The sequence below is a fragment of the Garra rufa genome, chromosome 24 (assembly GCF_049309525.1).
Source record: "Garra rufa chromosome 24, GarRuf1.0, whole genome shotgun sequence".
NCBI lineage: Eukaryota > Metazoa > Chordata > Actinopteri > Cypriniformes > Cyprinidae > Garra > Garra rufa.
This window is the reverse complement of record NC_133384.1, coordinates 37,595,335-37,614,689: the sequence shown is the minus strand read 5'-3', so window position 1 is coordinate 37,614,689 and position 19,355 is coordinate 37,595,335. Positions and strand designations below refer to the sequence as shown.

General features: G+C 38.6%; 2 protein-coding genes across 2 annotated transcripts in view; both read left to right on the top strand.

Annotated features, from left to right (window-relative positions):
- The first annotated feature begins 812 nt into the window (after positions 1 to 812).
- nup98 (nucleoporin 98 and 96 precursor) lies at positions 813 to 15,344 on the top strand. Its single transcript, XM_073830502.1, has 33 exons — positions 813 to 965; positions 2,471 to 2,577; positions 2,686 to 2,781; positions 3,399 to 3,581; positions 3,730 to 3,869; positions 3,973 to 4,080; positions 4,270 to 4,456; positions 4,539 to 4,714; positions 4,834 to 4,965; positions 5,107 to 5,239; positions 5,399 to 5,491; positions 5,575 to 5,718; positions 5,844 to 5,977; positions 6,157 to 6,344; positions 6,444 to 6,563; positions 6,644 to 6,927; positions 7,018 to 7,131; positions 7,221 to 7,359; positions 7,463 to 7,640; positions 7,774 to 7,926; positions 9,181 to 9,402; positions 9,485 to 9,611; positions 9,705 to 10,122; positions 10,227 to 10,459; positions 10,812 to 11,081; positions 11,210 to 11,367; positions 11,462 to 11,602; positions 11,892 to 12,046; positions 12,156 to 12,377; positions 12,489 to 12,730; positions 13,829 to 13,983; positions 14,063 to 14,174; positions 14,353 to 15,344. Exons 2-33 carry the CDS (start codon positions 2,499 to 2,501, stop codon positions 14,544 to 14,546), a joined length of 5,430 nt encoding a protein of 1,809 aa, XP_073686603.1. The 5' UTR covers positions 813 to 965; positions 2,471 to 2,498; the 3' UTR covers positions 14,547 to 15,344.
- A 772-nt stretch (positions 15,345 to 16,116) lies between these two features.
- LOC141300172 (neuronal acetylcholine receptor subunit alpha-10-like) overlaps positions 16,117 to 19,355 on the top strand; it is a 9,274-nt gene continuing 6,035 nt past the window's right edge. The window contains exon 1 of the mRNA XM_073830505.1: positions 16,117 to 16,242. Coding sequence (XP_073686606.1) covers positions 16,182 to 16,242 — 61 coding nt within the window. The 5' untranslated portion in view covers positions 16,117 to 16,181. The remainder of the gene's footprint in view (positions 16,243 to 19,355) is intronic.

Genomic DNA, 19,355 nt, shown 5'->3' with positions numbered 1-19,355 from the left:
CTTTATTCTCGTAGTATTTCGACTTTATCCTCGTAGTATTTCAACTTTATTCTCGTAGTATTTCGACTTTATTCTCATAATATTTTTGACTTTATTCTCGTAGTATTTCTTTAGTATTTATTTATTTATTTATTTATTTATTTTTTGCGTGGCACTAAAACGCTGTCCTATAAATGCCTACTGGCTCATTAGTTAGAACATGTCCTTAAATTAAATCATAATAAATTATATTAAATCAAACTTACAGCACACAATCTACAAATTAAATCAACAATCTAAAGGAATAAAAAAATCCATCTCATGAACACTTGATTGTGGAACACAACACTATTTATTTTTCACTTATTTATTTAATGCACATACTTCCATTCAAATGTCTTTGCTATGTTTGCACATTGTCTGTCTTGTATACTTGTATCAAGTTCTTTTTATAATATGTATCGTCTTGTCACTGTCATTCTGTAGCACTGTGGAGCTCTGTCACTTAAACAAATTCCTAGTATGTGTAAACATACCTGGCAAGAAAGCTCATTCTGATTCTGATTCTGATTCTGAAAACTTAAGTTAGTTCGACGCTGAAATCAAATTAATTTATGTTAACGAAAACAGTTTATATGGTCCAAGGAGCACAAACATTTATTGTGGCGCTTTAACATGAAACATGAAACTCATGAATATTCATGTTAGCTCCGCCCAGTGTCACAGAAAATCTCAGGCACCGAATATTTCAGAACACCGGAAATTACACGTGATGCGTGATGACGTCTGAGGTCTAAATATGACGCGGACTGCTATCGGCTAGCTAGCTACGTTGTTTCCCTCCATCAACACTGAGCAGAGACCGAAAGTTAGCAAATTGATGTTCAAAACTGACAACACCGGATTGACGTTTCCGTAAATATCGAGGTTTCGAGTGAGGACTTCTTTGCTGGTCGTTTGATTAACCAATCTCCGCAAAATAAACGGTAAGATTGATTAAATCTGTTTGTTGGATAAAGTGCGTTTCAAGCCCGATTGCTAGCAAGTTAGCATTTGTAAGTTAGCGAGCCATGTGAATTTGAAAGTAGAAACTTTGCGTATGGTATTGTATATTTGCATGGTAGATTAAATAAGTCGATAACGGCTTTTAAAACAAGTTACATTTAAATAGATTAATAACAGCTCGTGAAAGCTCTAAATAATTGTATTTGAAATAGAAACTTTAATGTAAGCACATGACGGCTACCTTTCATTTTTTGGCTTGTAGCTGCGTTGGTTCACACTTGTTCGTGCAAACTGGTTCTCACAGGTTTAATCCGGCTCAAACCAAAAAGTAATGAAATGTGTTGGTGGTGAGCGGAAGATATTAATTATAAAACCACAAACAAATCCTAACAACACCTTCCCACAGGCCGTAAGTCAACTGGCTCATAATATTTCTGGCGCCCAACATTGCTAGTAGACGTCAAAACTAGCATGAACAATAACATGGATCACAAGTTATTTAACGATTCCTGAAACATGTCTCTTTACAGCACATTATATGTATCTGACACATGACGTATATGCTTGTGCTGTTTTGAAATTTATATTTGTTCTCACGTTTTTCTCTACTTTACCTTTAGGCTATAAACCTGTTTACTGGTGCGGGTGCAATTCTTGTGAAAACACATTTGCTTCTGTATGGATATTTTAAAATTCACGTATGAAAATAAGTTATGCAAATAGAAATATCCTTTTTAAATATACAGCTGTGGTATTACGAAATTTCCTGTTAGATTTTGAAGAAGATCCTCCAGCATGTTTTGTCAGTCAAAATTGTTTTATTTATAACCGTTTTATAGCATTTTTTATTAGATTGTGCTGGTTTTAACCCTGTGAGAAGTTTATAATTATTATTATTGTTGTTGTTAATTATTATTCAGTTAAATCTTTTTAAAAGCTCAACGTTAAGCCAAATACATTTATAGAGTTTTTAGTAAAAGTACATTGTAAAAACATGATATAATTTAGCCTTAAGTTTTCTTGCCATGAAAATAGCCACAGCTGACATGGCTTTAAACACACATGCAGACACACACACAAAACATCATGTGCTTAATAATGAATTTAAAAAAAGTAATAAAATAAAATCAGTTTACTTAATATGAACACAAGCAAAAATCTAAATATTGAACTATAATGAACTATTAATTAGAGGGCAGAAGGCATTTCATCTAATCATTTTCAGCAGTTATTCCTAGCAGGAACACCAGTCAGGGATATTTATGGAAATGCATTATTTTAGCCAGTGTAATATTAGCACAGACCGTAGGAAATCAAAGTTTCAAAACTATAGGAAAAATTTAGCATGGTGGTTACAAAACAATGTATAATGTATAAACACCTAATATAATAATAGCCATTTAGGTATTGATTAGATTGACTGTAAGTAAATCAGGTGAAGTGTATTTGCTGTGCTAGAACTGAAATTTTTTTGTCTTCTGTGCAGACATATGCAGGCTCTATAGCAGTGCAAGATGTTCAACAAATCTTTTGGTGCTCCCTTTGGGGGAGGGACAGGAGGATTTGGAACTACTTCAACATTTGGGCAACAAAGTAAGTTAATATGTATGCTAAGGTATTTTATTTGTAAAGAAATTAGAGAACGAATAATGAAAACTGTAAAGAGACAAAGTAAGAAATTTGTGTTACCTTTATCATCAGATACTGGATTTGGAGCAACAGGGGGCTTTGGATCTTCAGCATTTGGGACAACAAACAATACAGGTGGACTGTTCGGGACCACCCAGAACAAACCTGGTATGCTGTTTTCTGTAGCAGTAGTTGTGTGCAGAATCTCACAGTTTTTTTTTTTTGAAATGTTCGATATTAAGAGTTATTTGCTTGTTTAGACTTAACTAAGATTATGCTTTCATTTATTTGGTGTAGATGTAGCGGGTTGGCTTTGTAACACTGTGTCTACACTGAAACGACAATTTGTCTACATTGGAAGTGAAAAACGACCGTTGCAAATCATTTGAACTTTGTGTGAGCATGTCATAAATAAAATGCAGCAGCAGTTTACTGTCCAGTGTAGACAGCATCACTAATTATAATGCGTTCTACTAGATTTTGTCACGCTGTGCCTCTCACGTCCGACGTAGACACTGTAAGACCAGTTGTTCTCACTGATCTGCACTGCAGTTTGAGAAGAGATGAGTTTACTTTGCATGTTGGTCATTTGCAAAATAGAAACACGATTGTGGTGACTCAAGCTGTAACAGAACAAAAAAAAAATTGGGGTTGACTTGCTGAGAATTATTATTTTAAAGGTGGTTTTGAGGAAAAGATTGCACTAGAAACTGATGTGCTTTCACATAAGAAATTAGTGGTCAAGCAGTGTGATTTGTATTGAAATATTTGTGTCTGTCTTCAAGGTGGTCTATTTGGCTCAAGCACCTTCAGTCAGCCTGTCACATCCTCCACCAGTAGTGGGTTTGGGTTTGGTGCCACCAGTGGCACGTCAAACAGCCTCTTTGGAAGCACCAACACCGGAGGTGGTGGATTGTTTTCCCAGCAGAGTAATGCCTTTGGTGCCAACAAACCAGCCACTTTTGGCAGTAAGTTTCCTTTGTATCTATAAATTGTTTGATGTGGAAGTAGTGTCTTTGATTAAAATACAAATTGGTTGCTGTGGAAGTAGTGTCTTTGATTAAAATAACAGTTCACACATAATGGACATAAGTAACTGTTTGAATTATTTTGCAGCTTTTGGTACCAGCACCAGTAGCGGTGGATTATTTGGGACAACGAACACAACATCCAACCCTTTTGGAGGAACATCAGGCTCTTTGTTTGGGGCATCAAGTTTTACTGCTGCACCCCCTGGCACAACAATCAAATTCAATGTTTGTTTAGAAATTATTATACTTTTTATTTTATTTATTTTTTTCATATTGGTAAATTAGCTACATGTTTGGTATTTAACCAAAATCTTTTGTTTTGCTACAGCCACCAACTGGGAGTGACACAATGGTAAAAGGAGGTGTGACAACCAGCATCAACACCAAACACCAGTGTATCACTGCAATGAAGGAATATGAGAACAAATCTTTAGAGGTAGGTTGGATTCTCTTGTTGTGATAGTTGTTTTAGTTCTTGGTAGGCTGCTAAAATATTTGTCACAAGCACTGTTTGTCAGGTGCTTTGATAAACTGTCTGCAGAAAATGTGTAACAAATCTGTTGTCTAGAGTTTTAAGGATTTAAAGCCATGATGAAATGTATATACCTTTTTCCCTTGATCTTAGGAATTGAGACTCGAGGATTATCAGGCAGGAAGGAAGGGTCCTTCCAATCCTATGGCAGCTGGCACAGGTGGTCTATTTGGAGCAGCAGCCACAGCTACTCCCAGTACTGGCACTGGACTCTTTGGATCCTCAGCTCCTCCAAACACTGGCTTCAGCTTTGGCCAGAACAAGACCTCATTTGGCACAAGTAAGTGGTTGTATATTAATTGTTTATTTAGATTTTTATTTTAGATTTTTATTTATTTATGTGCTAACTTTTTGCATTGCAGGCACTGGGGCTTTTGGTACAACCACAGGAAGTTTGTTTGGCCAGCCGCAGCAACAGCAGCAGCAACAGCAGCAACAACAACAACAACAACAGCAAGGTTCCAGTCTCTTCAAACCATTTGGCTCAGCTGCCACCACCCAAAACAACACTTTTTCCTTTGGCAACAGCAGCAGCATGGTGAGTTTACTAAAGCAGGTGTAGTAAATGTCTACACTGATTTACTAAATGTTTTTAAGTAGTCTTATTAATCTAACATCATGTCAATTCTGTGTTCAATCCAATATTTTATTTATAAGGGGCTGTTTGGCAATACGGCTGCTTCTCAGGCTGGAGGACTGTTTGGAAACACTAACACAAGTACTGCCACAGGCTTCGGCACAGGAATTTTCGGCCAAACTAACGCTGGTTTTGGGAACGTGGGTGCACAGGTGACTTCTGGAGAAGCTACAATTTAGCTCTCTTTTTTTTTTCTCTTTTCTGTATTCTTCAAAAGTCAATTTTTAGATTTTTTTTTTTTTTTTTGCATTGTTTTTCTGAATGATTAACTTGTCCTTGTCTTTATTTAACAGAGTCTTTTTGGTAATAAGCCTGCTGGATTTGGCACCACCACCACTAGCGCACCCTCCTTTGGAACAGGCACTGGTCTGTTTGCAAATAAGCCAACACTCACTCTAGGGACTAACACAAACACCTCAACCTTTGGTGAGACTTTGACAATAAAATTGTACCATGTTAATACTGACTAGTGTTTGCTGTAATCAAATTCTTTCTCTGTTTTGGTGGTGGAAGTGATGGGCATCTTTTCACCTGTGTGCACTTAAATCTGATATAGAAATACTAATATGTTTCTTATCAAATAAGGATTCGGTGCAACTGGTACTGGTGGGGGCCTTTTTGGGAACAAAACTGCGACGACAGGCCTGGGAACAGGATTGGGAACTGGCTTTGGAGGAGGTATGTTTTAGGGTGCATAATTTTGTATTTATTTGTTATTGTAAAAATAAACATACTTTCTAAGTATTAGTTTGTATTTTCAGCTGTAGGAACTGGCCAGACATCATTGTTTGGGAACAACCAGAACAAGCTGGGCTCCACCCTTGGGACAGTGGGCACCTTTGGGACTGGAGGCTTCAACACTGGAGCCAACACTCTGAATTTTGGTGCTGCTCAACAGCCTGTGGGTCAGTGCAAAAGGATTTAATTCCTGTGGCTGGTTGTGATCATGTTAAATTGGGTACTTTATGTGAGAGAGATCTCTTTAAGGTTTTGTAAAATAAATAACTGGTGTGCTATGTTTTGTTGACAGCTCTGACTGACCCCAATGCATCAGCTGCGCAGCAAGCCGTCCTCCAACAGCAGATCAGTGCATTGGCCTATTCTCCTTTTGGAGATTCACCCCTCTTCAGAAATCCACTGTCAGACCCCAAAAAGAAGGAAGAGGTTTGAATTTTTTTTCCCCCCTTCCTCAGTGTACCTCCTTACAGATTGGTTATTTGAGCAGATTAGCGAGTGGCTCAATAAGAGACCAGTCAGTGTCCTTTTTATTTTTTTTTTTTTTTATTTTTTTACACCATTTGCCACAGTTTATGCACTGCTTAACATATCTTCTCCATCATTAGCGTCTGAAGCCCACAAATCCAGCTGCTCAGAAAGCCTTGACCACCCCTACTCAGTACAAACTGACCCCTCGTCCTGCCACCCGTGTTCGTCCCAAAGCTCTGTCTTCCTCAGGCTCCTCTAAATCTCAGCTCTTTGATGGACTTGATGATGATGAACCCTCTCTTAACAATGGAGCCTTCATGCCTAGGTACGAACCTGACATCATAACTCTACCTACTCTTATTGCACATTCAGCTCAAAATGTTGTGCACTAACTGAAGTGTTCCTGTCTGCATATTTGTTTTAGGAAGAGCATAAAGAAGCTTGTTTTGAAGAATCTGAATAACAGCAGTCTATATAACAACTCTTTGAACAGAGAGGCTGATGACTTGGCCTCCCCTTCAGAGTACCCACAAAATGGGCTCAGGTATGTTCACACTAGTTCTCAACTGTTGTACTTAGTCAAGATGCAGGCATACATTTTAATGTTTTCCTGTCACACCTCAGTCTGAGTATGGATGAAGGAGAGAACAGAGAACTAACTGTGGAGAGAAGTGGGGAGGATGATCTGGAGGTCTCCAAGTTCTACACCAACCCAATCACCAAACCAATTCCACACGCCCAGCCGAGCCCCTTGCTACAGGACACTATCACTGAGTTTAATTTGCGGGGAGTTGGCAGTCATCGCAATGGCCTGGAGGCCAGCAGTGAGGACATCTCTCTGGCAGAGGATTCCATTCAGGAGGAGAGAGATGAGGAGCTGGATGCTCAGAAACCTCCTCACCCAGCTGGTATGCTTTTCTCGGTAGACAGTCCTCAAAACATAACCTGTACTTGATAGGATACAAATCTTATTCTGAGCTATTTCTGTCCTCTCTCAGGTATAGTTCTTAGCCGTATGGGCTACTACACCATTCCATCAATGGAAGAGCTTGGAAGATTGTTGAATGAGAACGGAGAGTGTATTGTGGAGAACTTCACTGTTGGCAGGAAAGGTAAGCGCGTATTGCAAGAAGCACCACCATGCATAAGAACAAATGTGAGCAGCAGATGACGTGTTTGATTTTATTTTTATTTTTTGCAGGCTACGGTTCGGTTTTCTTCTCTGGTGAGGTGAATCTTACCAACATGAATTTGGATGAGATTGTGCACTTCAGGCGTAAGGAGATAATCGTTTACCCCGATGACAAAGACAAGCCTCCTGTCGGAGAGGGACTAAACAGGTAATGTGCATGGCTCACTTTTGCATCTTCAGCCAACCACATTGGTCGATCTTTGAAACAGTTTCTTCTTGTTTCAATTTATTTTGTTTCTTGTAACACACAGACGTGCTGAGGTGACTCTAGATGGTGTGTGGCCCAATGACAAGACAACATGCTCTCAGATTAAGAGTCCAGAGAGGCTGACCGAGATGAATTATGAGGGCCGGCTTGAGGCAGCCTCACGTAAACAGGGTGCCCGCTTCTTGGAATACCGCCCTGAAACTGGCTCCTGGGTCTTTGAGGTATGAGCATCTACTCCACATTCCATTAACTTCTGTTTTCAGTCCACATTTTATTTTCTGACTTCTCTTGTATTACATAGTTAGCTGTTGTCATGTACGAATCTTGAGAATGTAACCAAAATGTCCTCTACAGGTAGCCCACTTCTCAAAGTACGGACTCCAGGAATCTGATGAAGAAGAGGAAGTCCCCCCGGCCAAGCTTGACCTGAAGAAGCTGAAGACAGGGGTTCCACCTGGGATCTCACAGCTTCCACTGACCCAGCAGCAGATGGCGCCACAGGCTCAGGTAGACTGAGGAACGCACTGGGTCTGATACACATTGGTCTCCGGGGGCCTCAAGTTCACTGATACCTGCTGTGCTCCCCGCAGTCCAGATCAACACTAGCAGCGGGGAGAGGGCAAAGAGCTTTAGTGGTTCAGGTGGTTTTCAGTTGCGATGCCAAGAGATTGGAAGTTATTGAAATGCTGTGCACACATTTTAAATGTTCTGGGTTTACATAGAAAGCTCATATGTGACCCTGGACCACAAAATCAGTCAAAACTGAGATATATACATCATATGAAAGCTCAATAAATAAGCTTTCTATTGATATATGGTTTGTTAGGATAGGACAATAATTGGCTGAGATACATCTATTTGAAAATCTGGAATCTGAGGGTGCAAAAAAAATGAAAATACTGAGAAAATCACCTTTAAACTTGTCCAAATTAAATTCTTAACAATGCATATTACTAATCAAAAATTACATTTTGATATATTTATAGTAGGAATTTTACAAAAAATCTTCATGGAACATGATCTTTACTTAATTTCCTAATGATTTTTGGCATCAATAATTTTGACCCATACAATGTATTTTTGGCTATTGCTACAAATATACCCCAGCGACTTGAGACTGGTTTTGTGGTCCAGGGTCACATATAACAAAGGGAGCTGCTTTTTATCTAATATTTATAGTTTGTAAAGCTGACTGTTGTTCTTTGCAACTGAAACATTTTCTTTAATGAAAATATTGCTTTGTTTAGACAGAGTGATTGCTTTTTGAATGTGTTTTGAGTGGAATGAGACGTAGCCAAAATATGAAATATTTGTATGTTATATTTGTGGAACACAAGCAAAGAATATGTTTGACCCTTTGTATTTTATATTTACTTTTAACAGGTGATTTAAATAACATTACATGCAGTAATTAAAAGTCTGTCTAATCTGATATATTCTAGAAATATGAGGGATTTCAGATTGTTTTAGTTATAAGTATAGCAGTGAAAAAGTGTATGAGTGGCAGTGTGTGAATTTGTTTTGATTTTTGTCATGTATTTTATTGACAAATAAAGGTACAAATAAAGAGAAAATGTTTGTGTCAGGATATTTCATGGCTACTCGATGCTTTCATAGCAATGTTTTGAATAGCCAGCCACTAGAACCTTGATGCCTGTCAAATTATTTTGGTACCTGCTTTGATAAAATCAGTTTTAACTGTACTCTGCACTCATCAAGAACGAAGACTTGACTTGATCTCTTTCTGTTCCAAATGTGTAGAGTACAGCAGTTCTTGAGCTGCTCAGCCGTGTGTCAGAGTTGGACAGTGATATGGCTGACATTACTCAAGAGCACCCGGCAGACAGTGTTTTGGGTGAGGAGGATGGAGAAAGAACTTTTGAGGAGAACAAACTGAGATCTGATACTCCTGCCGAGCATGAGCCTGTGTCTGCATCAAGCCAGATTGCTTCCTCGATGGGCATTAACCCTCATACCTTACAGGTAGCACGTGTAATTAAGTCATTGATTGGAAACGTGTCATATTCTGTTGTTTGTATTAATGTTGATTTGTTTTTCTATACAGATTATGAAGGCCTCTCTCTTTGCAGAGGATGATGAATGTGACTTGTTTCAAGAGCATGGTTCTTCAACGTTCATGCAAGATGTGGCTTCCCCCAAAGTTTTGCTTTCTGGAGCTGGTCGGCCATCAAGTATGCCAGCCTAATACATTTCATGCGGTTTACATACTTTTTGGAAAGTATGCTTCTTTTAATATATCTGATATTGTGGCTTTTCCATCACAGTTGGAGCCCTATTACAAACCAAGTTCACCTCAGGAGGAGGGCTTTTTTCCCAGTTGCCAGAGGCTCCTTTTGGTGGAATACCTCAGAAGCTTAGCAAGTCATTAGCATCAGAATCTCCATGGCCATCGTTGGGTCCTTCCTTCCTGTTGCCGGCCCCTCCTCCAGAACCTACTCTTCGGACTGTGGGGGCCCGCAGGCTAGGGGGGCCAGTACCTCTAGAGAGCTCTATAACTTTGGGAAAAGGCCGTCTGCTGATGGATGCTGCTTTGTTCAGAGGGCGATCTTTCAGAGTGGGCTGGGGTCCTAACTGGACACTGGTACACTGTGGAGATCAACTTAGTGTAACAGAGGCAATGAAGGAGCAGTCGGCAGAGATCATGGGATTTGGCTTCTTACCCAAACCTACCAAAAGCAAACCGTAAGTTTAGCTTCTCCGTAGTTTATAATTGCAAATAATGCACATCTAAAATGCACCACAATTTTTCTACATTTTTTTTTTTCCCCATTGTTGCACCATATCAGGATCACCGAAAGTCCATTTAAAGTGCGTATGGAGCGGGTGGTTGGCCTGGAGCCCAAGCATTCAGCAGAGAGCCTTGCTCTGTATCACAGACCACTGGAGATTGGTCTAAAGCACAGTACAATCAACACTGAGGACTCCTGTCCCTTCATCCAGCCGGCAAAAGGAGTGGATGCTCTGCATGGTTATGCAGAATGGATTGTCGAGGTCAACAAAGATATAGGAGGAGGGGATGGTATGCAGTGCTTGCTTGTTGCTTTCCCCTTTCTTTTTTGGGAGGTTTAATGAATCTTAAAGGGATAGTTCACCTAAAAATAAAAACTGTCATTTACTCCCTTTTTTTTTTTTTTTTTTTTGTAGTTCCAATCCTAGATAATATTTTGAGAGTTTAATTTCTGTTTGTTTTTACTTTCTATTAAGTTAAGTCTTACCAACCATAAACCTTTAGAACAGGGCTTATTTGAGAACTACATTCTTTGTGTGTTGGAGCAGGGTTGGAACTAATGTGTTAATGGATGTTAAATAATTTTAAAATTTAAATATATACACATGCATATTATATATTAAATTTTGATTTTCCGCATTAGCTGGTCTGGCCCACTGGCGCCAAGTTTGGACTTTGTGTGCTGCTCTTTGGGGCCGTCTGGGTGACCGGGATGTGGAAGCTGAGCAATACTCAGACTACCAGCAGCAGCTTGAGAGGCGGAGGTGCTTCTCGCACTGGCTCTCTGAGTGTGCGGCTCAGTGCATTGAGGAGGAAGTGGGTCGAGCCCTTCAGCGCAATCATGCTGAGGCCATATTCAGTTACCTTACTGGTTACTGCATAAGCAAGGCCTGCAAACTGTCCCAGAAGAGTGGTGAGTGTGCAGGTTTTTTTTTTTTTGTTCATGAATGATTAATGTCAAGTTGCTTGCTGTATAACAACATTAGTGGTTCTAATAGAGATTGTGTGTGTGTGTGTGTGTGTGTGTGTGTGTGTGTGTAGGGGACCATCGTCTTTCTCTTTTGCTGTCTCAGGCTGTGGGCTCTCAGTTTTGTAGAGATCTATCGGCTCTGCAGCTCAGTGACTGGAACAGCGTGCAGACGGACTCTTTCATAGAGGAGGAAAGGCTGCGAATCTATGCTTTGCTTGCAGGCAAACCAGTAAGTAAATAAAATGCTGTTAAATGTAGATGCATGTTTTTGGTTTTCATGATTTGTAATTATTATACATATTGATTTTTTTTTGGTAATAAAGGTGTGGCAGTCAACAGACAGCTGTATAAACGTGTGCTCTGAGCTGGATTGGAAGCGGTGTGTTGCTGTTCATCTTTGGTACATGCTGCCTCCTACTGCATCTGTAGCTGATGCCCTTGCCAAATACGAATCTGCATTTCAGGTACCTCAAATCACACTAGATTTTTTGTTTATATATATATATATGTATGTGTGTATAAAATGTGTGTGTGTTTGTTTCTTTGACAGAAGAACTTTTTTTTTCCCCGAAGTTGTTAATTTCCTGAGGAATTAGAGGTTACGGTTATTTGATAAAAAATAATGTAATACTGTGAAATATTACAATAAAAAAGCTGTTTCACCACCTTGTTTAGAGATGCCACTGATTCTTAATCATCTATTTAATTATATATATTAAAATATGATGTTAACTGTATTTGTGTGTGTTTCAGGGTTCAGAGGAAGTGAAAAGGTATGCTTGCCCTCCCTTACCTCCTTATGTAGATGAACTCGAGTTGTTGGGTTTGGATGAAGAGATGGAGGAGACAGAATCGAAAAAGCCACTCTATGACATCTGCTTCCACCTGCTCAAACTTTACAGTGACAGGTTTGTAATAGTGTCCTCTTCATTGCCTGGTTTTTAATTAAAGATGGTATCTACAGCTGTGTATGTATGCAGCCTGATTTTTGTCTCTTGTGCCTTTTTCTCTCTTTAGGCACTACAGCCTACAGCAGCTACTTGATCCCAGCACAGTAACTGCTGATCGTCTGGACTACCGGCTGAGCTGGCACCTGTGGAACGTGTTGCAGGCTCTTAACTACAACCACCTGTCCACCTCATGCCAGGGCTTGCTGCATGCCAGCTATGCTGCCCAGCTGGAGACTGTAGGATTATGGGAGTTGGCTATCTTCGTGCTGCTGCACATACCTGACTCTAAGTAAGTGTCTGCTCTGTTCAGTGTACTCATTTAGTTCTTGATAGGTTTTATATTAGGATGAATTAAGTGACTGTACATGAGATGATTTACATTTTATGTAACTCCTTGCAGGCGTAGAGAGAGTGCTGTGAGAGAGATGCTCAACTTGCATTGCTCCCTTGAGGAGACAGAAGAGTCAATGGAGAAAGAGCAGTTTCTCACGGAAAAGTTGCTGATCCCCATCAAGTGGATCCATCAGGCTAAGGCCTTCTGTGCTTGTAGAGAGGGAGACAAACATAGTGAGGCCTTGCACCTTTACAAGGCCGGCCATTGGAATCACTGTCATCGGCTGGTCATTCAGCACCTGGCCTCAGGTTTGAATAAGCCAAAAGCACATGAACACACTTTTAATGACTCAGAAACATGTCACGTCTGCAGCAATGCAAGCTACATGTATTAGAGGTCTTTTCAGGTCCTAAAATCTGTGCCCGACGTGATTGTTTGATTTAGTCGACAGCCTAATAAATCATGGATTTGCTAGTATTGTTTGCAACGTTATTTACCTCATCTCCAGTGAACGGACACAAAAAAGAAAAACCCTTTAATAACACGTAGCATAATGAAGCAAGTGGATTTTCCTTTTCTACATTCGTTTCTCAAAAATGAACTTGATACAAATGCAAAAGGAGGCTACACATCCAGGATAGTTTTAAAAGAATTTGGGTCTTTTCGGGTCCATTCACGAAAAACATTTATTTTAATTACTCGACTCGAGGCTGCTAATACAAAACCTGACCTGTGTTTGAGGGACTCGTAGAAGTTTTTGAACCAAACCCTCTCGGGTCAGACCTCGCGTTTTCGGATCCTAATAGATCCCTGAAGACCTCTAACATGTATTAGTTTTGCTGCCCAGTTCTAGACAACCTATTTACATTTTATACATAAGCAGAAGTGCAAGTTTTTCACCACTGAGCCTTTCTTTGCTATATCCCATACTAAAGTCATCAGAAAAAAATTGTAAAATGCACTGTAATACAATATTTTGCAGTATAGACTTTCATGAAACAAAAGTAACTACTTACTAATTGTTTAACTTAAGCAGCACTTTCTATACAGTAAATCCAACTGAAACGGCATGATTTAAAGGGGACATATTAGCTTTAGGGTTTTTAGACCCTAAAGAATCATAAACTTGTGGGAAATGGGCATCTGATATCCCCTTTTAAGCATTTTGTAGCTATGTTTTGGAGTTGGGGTTATGTGTACTTTTAAATTAAGTTTGGTTCTCCAACTTATGAAAATTAGACTATATACTTTTTGTAATTTATAGGTTTTATCAAAGGAAATGCGTAAATCTGTGTTTTCTGATTTAATGTTCTGTTCTTTAGCAACTGCTGGTGAATTCTGTATGAAACTGTATGATTGTACCAACTGTACTAAGTCCATCCTCCTGTTTTTTTTTTTTTCTTCAGACTGCATCATTAATGATAATCATAAGTACCTTCTGGAATTCCTAGAGGGGTTAGCAGTGCCCGAGCGCAGTGTTCAGATTCAGGACTGGGACACGTCTGGACGAGTCTACCTTGATTACATCCATGTCATTCAGACACTGCAGGACATCCAACAGGTATCCTGCTCAGGATAGTATGTTGCTCAACTAGAACAAAAGATTAGAAACTACTAATGTGATTGTCTTTTATATCCAGACGGAAAGCCCAGGTTATGAGCTGGAGCGACTGCATACAGAGGTGACGTCTCTCTGCAGTAGAATAGAGCGCCTCCCCTGCTCCAAAGCTAAAGACCGACTTGCGCAATCAGGTCTGAAAATCCTTTACTGTTTTGTGGAAACTTTGTACTGTGTAACCTTGCTAATAAGTTGATTTCAACTGCTTTCCTCATTAATTTATGGAACTGGTTAGAAATTATGTTCCATGTTTAAATTGGATTTCACATGTATGCTGTAGAATTGTAACCCTGCATCTCTCTTGCCTTATAGAGATGGCCAAACGTGTGGCTAACATCCTTCGGGTGGTCTCGAGTCTCCAGCACGGTGGTGAAGGCACCCGACACATCCCTCTTTGTCAGCTTGCTCCACACATTGGACGTCTACCCATGCCGGAGGACTATGCTTTAGAGGAACTCCGCAGCCTTACTCAGTCGTACCTGCAAGAGTATGTTATCAGTCACTGAATATCTTGATTGATTGAATCTTGATTGGGTTGACCTTTAGCACTCCAATTATATGGCTGTTTCAGGCCGTGGTTGAACTTTCGATGCATATTTAGGCACAATACTTGTGAATAAAGCATTCCCTTGTGTGTTTGTGTAGGAGCTTTTTTTTTCCCTTTCAGATCCTGTTTTGTAGTTCTAGAAATGATTGTGGGTGTCTTTAATAATTAAAGTATCTCTTTGAATACACCTGTTGATTTCATCTGCTCAAGATACTTGGAGGGAAAATGCCAGATTTGAGAACGTTTACATTTGTCTATTAAGTTAAAAAGTTACTTTGTGAAGTATCATCTGGTCCATTCAAAGCTAAAGTATATTATTGTGTTTTATGTTTAGAGCCTCCAGTGTACTCTGGCCACCAAACAATTCAAGACTTAAAAATGTAAACATTTTCTTTGGACTGTTCTTTTTCAGTCACAGTGTTTTTAAATCTTAGTGTAACTGTGTATACCTTTGAAAGTACAGTATTTTAATTGTTCCCATGGACTGCCTTAGTCTATAAGTTGCAAGCGTGCTTCTGTGGGTGTAAATTATAAAGGTTACTCAACCTGGCTTGTAATAAAGTTTGGTTTTTTTTTTTGAGGAGGAGGAGGTTAACCATTTATTTAAAATTAATCCCTGGACACCAAAATATATAGCAACATTTAAAAATGTAAAAGTATGTCTATTTTTTTAGGGTTTTCGACATGTTAATTTGGAAGACCTTATTGTTAAAGGTTTGCCTAATGTAAAACAATAAATTCAATGCTATTAATCAGAGATATTTTTGAGGTTTCTAAAGTGTTCAACAGTATGTGACTGGTGATTCTTATAAAACTTTAATCAAAGTCAACTTGACATCTCTTCTGACTAGGATAAGGTTTCACTGATGTAATTACATTACAGCATTATGTGAACCCTTCATCCCCAGTTTTTTTTTAAGTGCTAGAAATGCTTCAGCCACTAGTAATGTGCTTGTTTCCTCTAATGTTACTGTTTATTTTCTAAAAACATTGTAAACATTAAAGTGGCTTTTGACAGATTATGTTTCAGGTAATTAAGATTCTGTTCTTTGAGTGGGTGTGTTTGTGGCTGCCTGATTATTGCTGTGCATGAATGTGCTTAATTGTTTTATAAAACTGAATAAAATAATTTTCATTTAAAAAGTATCTGTGTGATCTGTTTATATATGTAATAAGGTCCAACACTTTGATACCAATGTAAAATGTTTACATAAAAAGTTTATTTATTATTATTAAATGTTTTATTACAATTTTTTTTTTTATTTTAATGAGAAACGAGCTGACATGCAGGTGACTCACGTTCATGCACTCACCACTATATCTCAAAAGTAGTCTTTGCAGTGTTCTTTTACTAATTACTTATGTTGTATGCAGTGTTTTTATAACTACCATAACGCTCTCACTTTATCATACGACATATTTCTCATAGGCTTGAGTAACAGACAATCTTCGTCATCACTATTGTGAGTAGCACGCACTAGGCTAGTTGCGCATGTATATTGCGCTGAGGGATTTCACTGGGAATACCTGAGAAATGCTGCGTCTGCTGTTATAAAACCACAGAAGAGATTTTATTCCTCATTCGCGACACAAAATGAATCCAAGTGTCATGTTGGCTTCTCTTCAGCTGTTTGTCACCACTGGACTTATTCCAGGTAAGACCGGCTCACTTGAATGAGTTTATCCAGGCGTATTTTTCCTATTTATATGTCGACTCTACGTAAGTTTGAACAAGATTAAAATTACTTACATTTATTGATAGAACTGGCATTAGTGTTAACTGACATCTATTGGCTATATGTGTGTGTTTCTGTGTATTATTGTTTTACTGCAAATTTTGGCCCCAGATTTTATTTTTATGTTGTTAAGTTTTTGTATGTTTTGGTGGGTTTGTTTGGTTATTTGGAAGATATAGACATATGTTCTTAAATAATTCTTAAGTATTATACAAATAAATATACCACACGCGATAACGATGAAGATTCTAAATTAACCATCAATTTACACATGAACATCAGTCAAAGAGATTCTAAATTGAACATTCCCCGCACAAATCTGGAACTTCTGTGGATGCAACCCTAACAACAACAACAGCAGTGGACAGATGACAACACTGATCTATAACTTACAATTTGTGTTATATTGTCATAAACCTGATATGTTCTTCAAGAGGGTGGACCCACTGATAAATATTGTTTACAACACCATAGAGGCATGTAGAAAAAGACCCAGAAGTATAGAGTTTATTTAATTCCCTTTGGAGTTTTTATTAGTTTTTGGATTATTATTTATGCAGCAATGGAACTCCTGTGAGTGGTTTGTATGTATGTGGGTAACTGAATTTATGAATTATTTGTAATTTACATATTGGACATTAAGCAATTTTGCTCACTCTGAGTCTACACATATAGGATCTTTTCTTCCTTTACCTTATCCTTATCTTTCTTTCTTTCTTTTTTTTTTTGTTAAAGAAAATGCATTGAATATTAAATTCTTAAAGGTAAATTTTTATCTGTGGCAGCTACCAAAACAGTAACTATATATAACCAACAGATTCCATATGCATTTCTGAATTTTGTCCAAACAAGCACCAGTGTTTTTGATTACAAAAATGTGATACTTTCTGCACACTTGCTCAGTTCATGCTGCAGGACAGCAACGCTGCCAGCTGGATCTCACACATCCTTTTCACACCACATCCTCCATTTTTATCTTTCATTAGAGCGCTATTTTGTCTGGCACTTGGAGTGAATTGATTTGCTGGTGAAAGCGCTGACCACACTCATCCTCAGGGAACAGGAGAGAGTAATTGAGTAAACATGCTTGTTCACTAGAGTTACCCTGCTGCACTCAGTGTGGCTGTAGTTCAGCTAAATATATGGGCTGCAGTTTGAAAGGTTATTGTAGCTCTCCTGTTTCTGGCACTTGCTGGTAAAGTCTGTTAGCGGCACTCTCATTCATCATAACTGAGGCTTCAGGCTGCCCTAAGCTGGCACCCAAATCCAACATACATAGTATACAATACAGAGTTTATAACTTGGAACTACAGTTTAAAGGAATAGTTCACCCAAAAATGAAAATTAGCTGAATATTAATTAGTTTGTTTCTTCATCTGAACAGATTTGGAAAAATTTAGCATTACATCACTTTCTCACTGATGGATCCTAGTAATTGACTTTTTCATCGGTTAACATCTTAACATCAATTTTCATGTTTTACCTTGAACCTATTGCTTCTGGGTTCTGGCCAAAATCCATAAAAACGATTCCCCCTATTGTCCTCACTAAATCTACTGACATATTTGTATAGTACTGTTTTGTAAACGGTGCTTGATTTGTGCATTTTTCTCCCCTTAAGACCACTCTTTTTTAGAGACAAGACCACTCTTTTTTACTGGAGAAAATAATATTTCAATTTTTATTTTTTTAACGACCATCTAATTACCAATAAGAAAATGAACACATGGAGGCTGCTTGTACTGGATTGTACTTTTATATTCTGAATAATTATATGGGAAATTTAATTGTTTTCCCCATTTCTAAAGATCAAAAAATGTGATTAGAGTTTATTGTTGCAAATGGTTTTGTCTATTGCTTTGGCGAATGATGTTATTCTTGTTTGTTTGCCCTTCAGTCAAATCCAGTTGTCATAAATAATTAGGGTATTTGAGAAATCAGAACAGGGAAATTTTTCTTCTACAAAGATGATTAAGCTAGTAAAAAAGTTTGTGGTTTGATTTGTTTCAGACTCAATAGAGTGCTGAAGGTCTGATGGTCTTATTGCCACAGAAAAATAAATGTGCTCAGATTATTTTTCATCAGCCTTAGACACTCACTAATCTATTTTATCACAAGCTACCAAGCCACCAGTTGACTTTGTGTCTTGTATCTACATGGCATCACTAGATTCTGTCATTCAAAAACAGCTTTTTATATCATATTCTCATATGCTGATGAACCTCAGCTTTACCTCTCATTCCATCCTGATGATCAGACAAAAGCTGTTCAAATCTCAGCATATCTAACAGACATTTCTTGTTGGATGAAGAACCATCATCTTCAACTCAACCTTTCCAAGACAGAACTGCTTGTGGTTTCAGCCAACCCAACAGGCGCACCAACCATAACACCTTCCAGGACAGCCAGGAACCTTGGAGTTGTGATTGATGATTAGCTGAATTTCATAAACCACATTGATAAAACTGCCCAGTCCTACAGATTTGCCTTATACAACACTAGGATGATCAGGCACTTTCTATCGGAACATGCTACATGACTCCTTGTTTAGGCTTTTGTTCTCTCCAGGCTGGACTATTACAACGCTCTCTTGGCAGGTCTTCCAGGCAGTCATGCAACTAATCCAGAATACGGCAACAAGAGTAGTTTTTAACGAGCCCAAAAGAGTGCATGTCACACCTCTGTTCATCAATTTACACTGGCTACCATAATGCTCACATAATATTCAAGATATTGATGTTTGACTACAAACCTACCACAGGCTCTGTACCTCTTTACCTAAGTTAGCTACTTCAGACTTATGTTCCTTCTACAAGCTTGCATGCTTTCTGCAAGTGAACGGTACATCCCTACTGGTGAAATGACCTGCCCAACCCAATCCGAGCAGCTTCAAGAAGCGGCTAAAGACACATCTTTTCCATCTACACTTAACCCTCTATCACTAGAACTCACTATTCTATTTCTATTCTATCTACTTTATTTATTAAAAAAAACTTGACCCTCTAACACTAGTGTTCTAAATTATTTGTTCC

Bases quoted from the DNA above. Each gene is read 5' to 3' on its own strand.
- nup98 (XM_073830502.1), top strand. From the start codon at position 2,499: ATGTTCAACAAATCTTTTGGTGCTCCCTTTGGGGGAGGGACAGGAGGA. The intron at 4,457-4,538 runs GTAAGTGGTTGT...TTTGCATTGCAG, and splicing joins CAAGACCTCATTTGGCACAA to GCACTGGGGCTTTTGGTACA. The intron at 11,368-11,461 runs GTAAGTAAATAA...TTGGTAATAAAG, and splicing joins CTTTGCTTGCAGGCAAACCA to GTGTGGCAGTCAACAGACAG.